The sequence below is a fragment of the Corylus avellana genome, chromosome ca6 (genome assembly GCF_901000735.1).
Source record: "Corylus avellana chromosome ca6, CavTom2PMs-1.0".
In the NCBI taxonomy this organism is placed as follows: domain Eukaryota; kingdom Viridiplantae; phylum Streptophyta; class Magnoliopsida; order Fagales; family Betulaceae; genus Corylus; species Corylus avellana.
Genome location: NC_081546.1, coordinates 25,110,321 through 25,122,501, shown reverse-complemented (window position 1 = coordinate 25,122,501; position 12,181 = coordinate 25,110,321). Strand labels below are relative to the sequence as shown.

Sequence of the window (12,181 nt, the reverse complement as noted above, 5' to 3'; positions counted from 1 at the left end):
GTCCCACTTAATATAAAATAATAAAATATTATTTAAATTTTAAAAATAACAACGCCACCCCTAGGTTAAGCTGGGGTGACCGGTCACTCCCTAGGAGGAAAATGGGGTGGCCAAACCACCCTATATTTTTTAATAAATTATTTTATTTTATATTAAGTAAAACACGTGACGAATTTGTGGTTGTTAGATAAAAATGAATAGCTAAGATTTCAAAAAGAATTCATTAGTAATTCTTTCACTATTGCCAGGGAATCTCAATCTCAAAATGGCATACAGATGGGTTCCAAAAAGTTGGGTTTCCCGGGGGGGTCCGTACGTAGACAACTTTCCAACCTTTCGGAGTAAATGGTGGTAAGAATATGCAATGATAGTTATGGGGCCATGACTTGATATTAGTGCACATGACTGCTCTCAAGTCATAAGGCATCATCATATGGATGCAATTTTTTACATAAAAAAACCAAAAACACTCAAGAGTCAAAAGTACCCAACAAAATACACCATCAATGGCCAGACCATAATGCGGTTCTTTCTTTTTGTCTACTTTTGTAAATGCTGTTGCAGTTTCTGAACAAGAATCCAAACAAGCGGAGGCCTGCATTGCTGGAATTCCAGTAACTTTTAATAATTATTAACAGGCTATTGTTAGTAATTTGATAATTTAGATACTAATTATGAGAGAGTTTATAAACGATTCACCTGTCTAAATAAATTTTGAGCTGTCTAACAGTCTACTTCAACAGATGAGTTTTATATTGGCTATCTCAGAATTGTTAAAGTATTAATTAAATAATTAAATTTACCCATTCATATAAAATTCAATTTTTAGGAGAAATTATGGTTTATATTAATTAACATAGTATCATAGTAAAAGCGGTTGAGTTTGAACTCTGATTACACAATTTACCTCTAATTTCAGTTAAATATTTTAGGAAAAGTGCATTCCCTTTCATTTCCTTTTGGCCCATGCAGTAGGCAACTTATCCAACTCACTTTTGGATCGGTGGATTGCACTACCAAAATTGTAAGATGGGGTTTCCATTGCTATGAACATATAAAATACAAAACAGTTCGAGGAGAAAATAAAGGAAATCCAAAAGAACAAAAAAAAAGAAAAAGAAAAAGTCCCCCACATTTATCCCAACCTAACCCATACAGTGTTTGTGGAAAAGAAGAGCTTTTGAAAGCCTCGTCCAATAGGATCTTGATACCCAGGCCAAGAAAAGGACCACCATGACTGGTGATATTGCTGCACAAGTCTGACGAAGGAGGTGATGCCTAATTGTTGACGTGTAATTGACATCAATTCTTCTACTCTTTGCGGCCAAAAAAAAAAAAAAAAAAGCCAGAAGGAATAATGTTGGCAGTGAGTGGCTTTCGGGTCAAGAATAAATAAATAAATAAAATGAGAAGAGAGACGACAAGAGGGTAGGTGTCGAGAAGTCTTTTTCCTGCCCACCATGTACAACAATTAACTAATAATGTTATACACATTTTCATTCTTTTAATTCCACTCTTAGGTACTCTTAGGTGGCTCTCACTCTCGTCATTTGATCAAAATCTAATAATAATATATTCCAAATATAATTGTGAGATTAAGAATATATGTAACATTACTCATTAGTTTTTTGGTAATTATTGTGAAAAGGTTCATATAAGACTTCGTTGCTTAAATAAATTTTGAGTTGTTCAATTACCTACCTGAGCAATTAAGTCCGCATGAATTTTCTCACAATAGCTGCCCAAATTGCTAGCAATTTTGACAACTAATTGTATGGACACCAGTCCCTCTTCATGTGGGAAGTAAAGGGGCAAGCGCTCTCAAAAGTGTCAATACCTTCAACTAGAGGAAGATAGAAAGAGACTTGAAAAAAAAAAAAAAAATTATCTAAATAGGTCCAGAATTTATGTGGCCAAAGAATCGTAAACAGATCTTTTTCTTAATATGGGCTATCTTGAAAGTCACCTCTCTCAAGATTTTTGTGAAATAACGTCCACACGGTTGTGGTTTGAGCATATTATGTATGAGACTGAGAGCTATCGATTCCGACCAACCCATGTGCTTAGCCCACATTTGTTTTGAAATTGTGTTTCATTTCTCCAAAAATGGATTTTTATATCTTGGACACCTTTTATTCACCAATCTACTTCTTTGGCCCCCAAGATTGACCCATGCTCCCATCAATATTCCACAACGTTTCGTAATCAATAATGGTCGGAGTTTTCCTCCAAATTGGATTAAAATAATTTTTTCCAACTTAATTTATAATAATGGCATGTGTCTCTTAACATGTAAAAAACAAATGATTTTTTAATAACATGTTAGATGCAATGTTTTTAACTTTTTTTAATAAAAATCTTTCAAGTTTATCCCTACTATTAAAAAAAACATGTAACTTTCACATGCTCAAATGACACATGTCATTATTATAAATTAGATGAAAAGAAATTCTTCCGACCCAACCCAATTTGAAAAAATAAAAACTCGGTTCATCAAGGAAGACACCATAGAGAGAGAAATGGGTCTTACAATATGTTGGTCCGATTAACCAATCTCATTGTTTTAATCAAACCAAATCAATCCACAACTTTGGTTGGTCTAGCTTCTTACAAACTGACATGATAATCTAAGTGCCACAAGCAAATTTAATTGCTGTGAAATACTGCAAAAGTCAAGTCTATAAGGATCTTGTACTAAAAAGTTGCGGTACTCCTAAATTTCACCCCTAAGTCGAGCCAATATCTTCCCTTTTAAAGTTTTAAAATCAAATCAACCTAAGCTCACCGGTTTGGGTTATAGATTGTTTGCGTCGGTCTGAGTTCTTGCCTCCTTACTTGCCATGCTAAAAGCCCTGTTTCCTTAACCTTGCCAGTATCAGCTCTTTGCCTGTCAGCAGCCCAACATAAGAGCAAATTCCTTTTTGTTCCTTTTTCTTGCCATACTCTTAACAAAACAACTTCTGTGAAAGATGGTCACCAACTCAACCATGAATGAGGTTCATGACAACCCATTACACGATATGGCATAGGCATAGCTTAACCTCAATATAACCTTCATCCTTAGAGGTGTATATTCTCCTTCATTTGATTTAGGCACAACTATAAAAATATAAACTTCAAGGGGAAGAATGACCTGTAGCCTGTAGGAAACTCTTCATCTTCGAAAAAACATTTGGAGAATGGATACTTTGTTGACCCTCTCAACTGGCCTGAAAATAATAATGAAAGCAGTGAAAGGTGGATATAGAGAAATCAAAGCAAACACAACAAGATGAACCATTGATACCTCACGTGATGCTTCCGATTTGTGGTCACTGTGTCTTAATTTTTCAAATCACTAAAATCTTCTGTAGTGGGAAATGCAATTAATCAATATTCTTTGCTACTTCAATTGATTTCTTACTAACCAGGATTGAAAATTCAAGGCAAGACGTTTCTTTTATTTGGTTGGTTAGATAAGGCACTCGCATTGTCTCTATAATTTTGCATATATAACTTGTGTGATACTCTTCTCCACTTTTATGAATCATTAACAATTTATTTAGCAGATATTTCAAAATTATTAAATATAATATTTGCTATTTTATTTTAATTAAAACCCTTATATTATGAAATAGAATTAATACAAATGTACCAATCAGACAAAAATAACTTACTAAGGGATTGAGACCATATAATTAAAACTAGACGCACAATAATGACATCTATTACACGCCACTCAAACTCCAACGCACCTCCAAAGGCTGAAGGGTGATTATCCTAAAATTGCGTCGACAGCCCGGACAATCAATACTTCCCACTATAGCCATCATATCCCCAAGACAATGTGGATATGGTGGCTATAGGGAGAAGTACAAATTGTCTAGATTGTCGACGCAATTTTAGGATAATCACCCCATTGGAGGCACATTGGAGGAGTTTGTTACCACAATTATGGTAGCTACATGTAATAAATATCATTATTATGCGTCTAATTTTAATTATATGGTCTCAATTCCTTAGTAAGTTATATCTGTTCAATTGGGACATTTGTATTAATTCCATTTCATAATATAAGGGCTTTAATTAAAGTTAAATGGCAAATATTATATTTAATAATTTTGATGAAATTTTGAAATATCTGTAAATAAATTGTTAACAAATTGTTAACGATTCATGAATGTGGAGAGAAGAGTCTTTCACACAGGTTATATATGCAAAGTTGTAGAAATAATGTTAGTGTCTTATCTAACCAACCAAATAAAAGAAACAAAAAACCTAACTAATGGTCCTGCCTTGAATTTTCAATTCCGATTAATAAGAAATCAATGGTAGTCACAAAGAAGATAAATGTTATTTAGTAGACTACAACTAAAATGATTCAACAGTAAAAATTAGCCTTTGAATCAGAAAAAACTTGTAAAAAGGAATAATTAAGAGCTGATTTCTACTGCTATATCATTCCAGTTGTATAACCATACTATAGTAGTCTACTAAATAGCATTTTTCCACAAAATATTGATAACTGAACAAACTCTAGGAAGAATGTGTGCTCATATTGGTGCACAACACCACATACCGTTTAGGATTCTTAGAATCATTTGCAACTGTATCAAACTATACATTAGAAGGATGGCATTACAGAGACTCAGCCTCGACCTTTTTGACATTACCCAATATAACACGGCACAGTATCACATGTTTTGGCAATTGTCATCTGCCTGTGTACTAAACAGTCTAAACCTTGCATGTACACCACTAGGTCTCCAACTTGACATGTGATTTTAAAACCAATGAATTTTTATATAATCAGAACCCAAATCATAATGTCCATATTTGTAACTGGCCAACCACATTAAAAAAGACACTAGTTTCTAATCAAGAATTAAAGACATTACCAAAGTAAACTTTGCCAAAGTAGTCAAATTTAGTGGTACATGGTCGATATCCAGAACTCTCAAGTCAAGATGTGATTTTGAAACCAATGCATTTTGATAGAATCAGAACCCAAATCATAACGTCCATATTTGTAACTGGCCAACCACATTAAAAAGAACACTAGTTTCTGCACAGAATTAAAGACATTACCCAAGTAAACTATATCAAAGATAGTCAAATTTAGTGGTACATGTTTTTTTTTTTTTATAAGTAATAATGATATAAATCAAAAGCTCAGAGGGGCGCCACCCACATACACGAGAAATATAAAAAGAGAGCGCCTAAGAGGGAGAAAAATGAAATAAGAAATCAAAGAAATTAATCCCTATAGAAGCTAGCCAAGCGGCCGTCCAGGAGTAAAGAGTAATGAAAAAAAGATGAGTCAGTTCCTCTATAGTCCTAGTGGATTTCTCAAAGCATCTAGCATTTCTTTCATTCCAAATACACCACATAAGACACAGAGGGATCATCTTCCACACTACCGCGCTTCGAGAACGTCCTCCCGACCACCAGCAATCGAAACAAGCAAGGACAGAATATATAAGGAAACATGACAATTCATATTGATACACAATACAAAAATACCCTTTTTTTGTGAAATTCTAACATAAAGCACCTCGGAAATTGTTATTCCCATTATCTTAAAATAAGAAAAGAATATGCTTTCATTAGCAATAGGCTCTAATAAGAAAATGAAAATTCACTCATCAACAGGAACAAATCAAAATATAATGACAAAGAATCAAACTATATCTAGATGAAGTATATGAGTACCTTTTATGGGGTAAGCCAGTATGCCTACCGAAGACAAGTCTACATGAGCTGCCTCATGAACTTCAAGACCAGATTTCTTTCTGTGTATTCCAAACCCACATGTCAGAAGCTCATAAGCCTTTTGCCAACAACCCATGTGATGCAAATGGAGTATTGTAGATATCTTACGCAGATTTTATAATCGTATACTGCTTTAACAAAAAAACACTTAACAATGAGTTCTTCATAAAGACCTCATGCACATACCACATTTAATGTTCCTTGTTGCATACAAACAACTTTTTCATTTTTACCCCGGCATATAAGCCCATTTCTTTCCATGATCCGATACACGCAATTAGTCGATTCCATTAATTTCTCAAATAACTCTCTACAGTTAGTTCTTCAGATTCCACCACCTCACCTCTTTACCGAACTCTCACAAACTCTAAGAGCAGCCACCATTACATATTTACAGAACCAACAGAATGGTTTTTTCAAAAAAAATAAAAAATAAAAAACTTTACACACAATTCTACAGTGGCTTCTCGACTTATCTACCCGTCTGTAGTAGAGATACAATGGAAATCACCCCAATTTTAATCACCCAAATCCCCTAATTAAAAACTAATCAGACCCTCCAAAAACTTCAGAAAAACTTGAATAAAATATTTAAAATTGATTAAGATGACATCTTAATCTTGAAGAATAAAAAGAACTTGCTATAAGATGCCTGATACTCATAAGATTGTCGCTATCTCTAGATTCCTTTTTAGAATTATTGATATTCTTCAGCTTTTTCATGATTTCCACTGTATGTGAAGGAGTCTCAACAAAAATGGAAGAGAATGACAGAAGTAGTAAGATGGAATCTACATTCTCTCTTACTTGAGGAACAAATTTGTCCCTTAAAACATTCAATATCAGATATGTAATAATTCTCAGTTATGCATATTTGTTTTTCGATAACTAGGTAGATAGATATTAACAATGAAAAATGATAACTATTATCCACATCCTGAACAAATTAAAATATAAGTGCTCTATTACATCTTATTAAAAATTGGATTATCGCTAAAACAAATTAAAGGCACTTTCAATCAAGAAAACATGTGAGGCTTTTGATGCATCAAAATCTGCATGAAATCAAATACAAAGACACATTCGTACTTCCAAACTTACCCTTGGCTACTTCACAATGACAACTTGACACCAAAAATTAAACACATAACACACCCAAACACAAGCCCCCATAGACAGGCACGTATGAATATCATCACCTACTTATCCAATAACAATGTTTTAAGCTCCCATAGAGTTACTTCTTTTTTAAAAAGAAGAGCACGTCCAAACTCAATGCCAAACATGCTACTCAATGAGTTACAAGAGTTGTAAAAGGACCCAATTCATGTTTCTACCCATTGAGTTGCAAGAGTTGTAAAAAGAACCAAATGAGTTGCAGTTATACAACAATACATAATTGTGAACAATTTTTTTTTTTAACTTATCAAAAAAAAAAAAAAAAGTGTTTTGATAATAGAACGTTTACTCTTGTCTGCAAAAAAAAAAAAAAAAACTCTCCTCCTCTCCGCCTTCCCTTCTCCTTCCTCTCTACATGTTGTCTCCTTTACCAAGTTTCTCCCTTCTCCAAGAGAGAAGCTCCTTTTTTCATCTAGAGTTCTCTCTAGATCCTCTTGCCAGTTATGAGGCTCTATCCATCATCTATGATGATCTATCCCTACACACAAAATCGCAGTCACTATCTCTCCCCCTTGACAGCCACATCATCCACCTCCCCATCCGTCTCCTCCACAATGTTGCTTGCCGGATCTGTCAAGGTTCTCAGATTGGATATTTCAAAGCTAGATCTACCTTCCTCCGCTAGACCCAGCTTGCCACGCGCCACTCCACCGCTCTCTCCAGTGTCCTAGCTTTTTGTAACCCCTGCCACGTCACCATCTGACATCCACGCGCCGGCACATGAGCCACTCATGCTGGACTGCCTCTTCACTCTACCTTCCTCCTCCTCACCCTCCACCAAAGTTGCTATTTTGCGGGTTTTTTTGCTTCTTTTTTTTTTTATTGTTTTTTATTTTTCTTGTAACTTGGTGTTCCTAAATTTTCTATCTTTCCTTCTGTTTCTATGTTTCTGATGATATTGTAACCCAACAGGCTTTTGGATAGGGTTGAGGGTATCTTGAACGTCATGCCCCTATCTCCGTCCCTTGCATTGGGGGTTTGGGTAGGCTTGAAGGGTCTCGCAACATTCATGCCCTTGCCCGCGCCTAGTTTACCCGCCTTTATTGGCGGCCACTTTTCTTGGTGTTCATGCTAAGAATACATTGAGTCACATCATTCATTTGATGCATTCCCTTTTAATTTCTGTTTGCTTTGGTTGTTATGTGGCTTAGTGTTGGGGTTGCCCAGCCCTCTTTTGTAGTTCTTGTTTGAAGTACTTTTAAAAAAAAAAACAAAACAAAACAAAACAAAGAATGAACACTTAACTTCTCTTGATGAAATTGAAGTATAGTTGCTACAATATGGCGAGGTGAATTAAAGCCCAAAAAAAGAAACAAAGGAGGAAAAAAAGAACACAAACTAAACCTACAAACTAGTAAATTTTCTTTTATATGTTTGAGTCTTTCCTTACTAATCCTAGATGTTTTGTAGGATTACATGTAATTCTTGCATCCAATAGAACATGACAAAACATATTTCTATATCTCCCAAATGAAAAAAAAAAATCTTGGAGACCTCATTCCGAGGCTATAATCTCCCGAATTGTTGATTTCAGCATCTGTTCCCCCACAACAGATCGCAACTGTTTTACAAAGATATCTCTGGTCACCTTCCCAGCCTGTTATAACCCATATAGATATATGAAAAAATTAATCATGATCTTATTTCCACACTCCAAAAACAATCTTCGCAAAATAAAAAGCCGCCTACTTACCCGAAATGCGCCATACAGATTCTTCGCTTCCTGCAGTTTTGCTTCGGGAAGCGAATTTTCCATCTTCGAAAATAATTTCCAAAACGGATACTTTGCCGAACCTCTCACCTGACCTGAAAATAATAATGAGGGTACAACTAGCTTTCAAACATGAAAAGCAGATACAAAAATCAAAGCAAACCAAACAAGATGAACCATTGATACCTGTCAAATTATCAGAAGATTTGTAGCTCACAACACACTCTGGAAGAATGTTCCTGTTCATATCGGCGAACCACACCACATACCTTTCCGGATTCTTAGGATCATCTGCACCTGTATCAAAATCTTCACTAGAAGGATGGCATTGTTGGGACCCCGCCTGGACCTCTTCGACATTACCCAATATAACACGGCACAATATCATATGCTTCTGGCCATTGTCGTCTGTCTCCGATTGCAGAGCACTGAAACCAACCCAACCCATAAGTTCTCAATAAAAATAACTGAAAAATGAACTTGTAATTCAGAACAGAATCACGTAATCTACCTTATATGGGGTAAACCCATGGGGTACAAGTATATACCAACCCCATTAGTTTCAGTGCCCGAAACCTTGTTTGACACTGAAAACCCATGTGCTAAAACCCCGGCTACGTCTTTAGCTGAAGCTCCATACCAGGCATACACAGTATTCGATGCGCCCCGAGCGGCCTTGACAGTCTCAATCTGCTTCTGAAAAACTTCGAAGCGAGCTTTCTCCAACGGCCCCGAGAGCGTACACTGGTGAATTGCGCTGATAGAAGCAGCGTCATCAAACCTCCGGATCCCAACCAGGAAAAATTTGCTCACCACCAAGTAAGCTCGGTCTCCTGGGCTCAAAATCTTCGCATTCGGCCATATAGGTGTTTCTGAATTGGCAGTCGCTAAACGTTGTCGTTTCAACGAACTTCCCTCATCCTGGACCCCGTTTGAACTCGATTCCAATTCCTCCCCCTTTCTCTTACACGAACTCCCGTCAATTCGAATCTCAATCTTAATCGGCGTATTTCCTGAACTCCCCTCCGCACCGTTCTCGTCCCCCATATCTTCGCCGACGAACTTCCTCGGGAAAATGCAGTTACTATTTTTGTCAATCCAAGCAATCGATCGCTGATTCCCGGTCCCGAAATCAATCTGCAACATGCGCAGAAAGTCAAAGATGTACCTCGACCCTCCTATCGATATGTCCATCATCGGCTTCCGCTCAGAGAACCCCAGTCGAATGCTCTCCTGCACATCGCTCGGGAAATCGATCCACGAGCCGTCCCGGTAAAACATGAACCGGACCGGCGAGCCGCGGAGTTTGATAGGGTTTGATGATTGTGGTGGTGAACACGATGACGAGGGACTCCGTTGAACCCTAACCCTAACAGTTTCCACCATTGTCCTTGCTACGTCATTTTGGCCAATTACATGCGGAGCCATGGATTCTACAGCCTTCACCAACAACCTACACGCTAAAAATTGATAAACAACTGTGAGAATCAAGAGCTGTTATCGCTACGAACCCCTTTTATAGAGCTCCTTGAATGACTGAAATTACTAAACTGGCCCTGCCTTCCCCAGACAAGTTTAGTCGGTGAGCTGCGAACTATCAAGGGTCGTTTTGGACTTTCAGATTGCTGATATTTTTAGTTATTTTTTTAATGCTCGCGGCGCTCATGAGGTGGGTTCAATGCCGTATACGATATTTGATTTGCACTTCCAAAGGTTTACGGTAATTCTAAAGTTGACTTGCGGCCGAAGTTTGCTGTGCATTAAATAATGCCGCAATCTATTAAAAAAAAAATGCCACGTAGGAGCTGGCTTACCTACCATTGTTGGGTTTACTTCGGCGTCAAGAAATGTGGGGCCAACACATTGAAGGCATTTTTTTCAAGATAAAAAACAAAAAAAAAAAGTCCACCTTTTGACTTGTTCTTATTCTATGTTGACGCCCACGTCCGGGATGCCGAATTGCATTAAGTTGATTAATTGAGAAGAATTATAAACTGATTATATATATATTTAACATTACTCAAATGACAAATATAAGTACATGAATTACTAAAGGAAGGCGGTCTCGAAGTAAAATGGAAATTTAATCGATGATTCCAAGATAATGTTGCAATTTTTAGGAAAATTTTAGTTTCTGAAATTTTAGATTCAAGTCATTCATTTTTATTTAAAGGCCAATTATCATATCACGTGTTCCGCTACTAATAAAATAATAAAATAATATTTAAATTTTTAATGAAATTAATAATTATCATTATTTTATTATTTTATTAGTAATTGTATATATGGCAGGATAATGACTTTTAGATAAAAATGAATGACTTAAATTTAAAATTTCAGAAACTAAAATTTCCTTAAAAATTTCAAGGGATTCTTATCCATCATTTGGCAGAGGCAGCACTCCAACAAACTTCAATGCAATAAAACCAACAATATCTTGTTTTTAACTTCAAAAAATTTACCGAACTTCCTTTGATATTTTAATGCATTACAAAAAAAACGACACAACTTAAAAATTTAATAACGTTTATACAGTAAACGTTATTAAAATTTTACACCATTTACGGTGCAAACGGCACAAAAACATAGTTTTTGTGCTGTTTGTACGAAACAACATTAAGAAAAAATGGCATAAAGTGATGGTGAGAAAGGGACACGAAAGTTGATACTCATATCTAATCAAATTTTGACACGTATACTTGTGTTCTAATAGCACTAGCAGTATATTTCTTTTGATTTTCCTCAAGTTTAGGACACAAAAATATTTTTTGTTTTCCTATAAAAGTATATTTCACAATAACTTTTCTTATATTTTTCTATACCTTTAAAATATTCTTTACAAAATACAAATTCCCTTACCTACCTTTACTTTTTTTTACAAAATTCCAACACAATCTTCAATTAAAGATAAAAAGATAAAAAAGGAGATAGGAAAAAGAAATGTTTATATTAAAATAATGTATAGAAAACTAATTTTGATTTCTTACACATTAGAAAACACTGTAGCAACTCTTGAGGGTTGATTAAATATAAAGAATCTGATGTGAATAAATTTTTGTGATTTTTCTGAAATTTTTTCTAAACATAAAAAAGGGAATGACACATAGGGCATCTGCTCCAAAGATAGTCAACATCATTGTATCATTAAAAAGTAAAAAATAAAAAAGCACGTAATTATTTCGTCTAGGTTGCTTAATTTGATTTTTAAATGAAAGAGAAGGCTCAAAGGAAAATTCCCTCTCAACCAATGTTGTTATAGCATTCACAATAATTATCTTATATCAGCTTTCTATAGCACTGTTTCATACCTAATCATTAAATAATCTATAAAAAAAGCTGATTTTTCATATATTTAAAAAATGGAATATTTTGATTTTTTTTTTTTTTTTAATATAAGAAATTGTAGAGTGTATTTAAGGGTGTGTTTGGGATTGCGATTTCGCAAGAATAATTTGCATTTTTTAAAAGATATCGTTTTAGTGAGGCGTTTGGCATTGCGATTTAAAAAACACTTAATTTAAAATAGAAAAAAAAAAATCT

The 12,181-nt window shown here is 35.2% G+C and overlaps 1 protein-coding gene across 2 annotated transcripts; it reads right to left on the bottom strand.

The window, feature by feature from the left end:
* Positions 1–2,512: 2,512 nt before the first annotated feature.
* LOC132184125 (probable inactive poly [ADP-ribose] polymerase SRO3) lies at positions 2,513–10,139 on the bottom strand. Of its 2 annotated transcripts, XR_009440536.1 has the most exons (5): positions 9,153–10,139; positions 8,828–9,069; positions 8,624–8,736; positions 5,692–5,771; positions 2,513–3,209 (listed from the first exon to the last, which is right to left on the bottom strand). XR_009440536.1 is itself a non-coding variant. In XM_059597634.1 (4 exons), the coding sequence occupies exons 1-4, from the start codon at positions 10,067–10,069 to the stop codon at positions 8,426–8,428; spliced, it is 1,374 nt and encodes a 457-aa protein (XP_059453617.1). In that variant the 5' UTR covers positions 10,070–10,139; the 3' UTR covers positions 8,159–8,425. The 2 variants fall into 2 exon arrangements, 1 of the variants encoding a protein (XP_059453617.1); XM_059597634.1 differs by lacking the exons at positions 2,513–3,209; positions 5,692–5,771 and adding an exon at positions 8,159–8,527.
* Between the last annotated feature and the right edge of the window lie 2,042 nt (positions 10,140–12,181).

Excerpts from the sequence above, each read along its gene's own strand:
- LOC132184125 (XM_059597634.1), bottom strand. The coding sequence starts at position 10,069 with ATGGCTCCGCATGTAATTGGCCAAAATGACGTAGCAAGGACAATGGTG. Across the intron at positions 9,070-9,152 it reads ATGGGTTTACCCCATATAAG|TGCTCTGCAATCGGAGACAG; the intron begins GTAGATTACGTG and ends GGTTGGTTTCAG. Across the intron at positions 8,528-8,623 it reads ATCTGTATGGCGCATTTCGG|GCTGGGAAGGTGACCAGAGA; the intron begins GTAAGTAGGCGG and ends GGGTTATAACAG.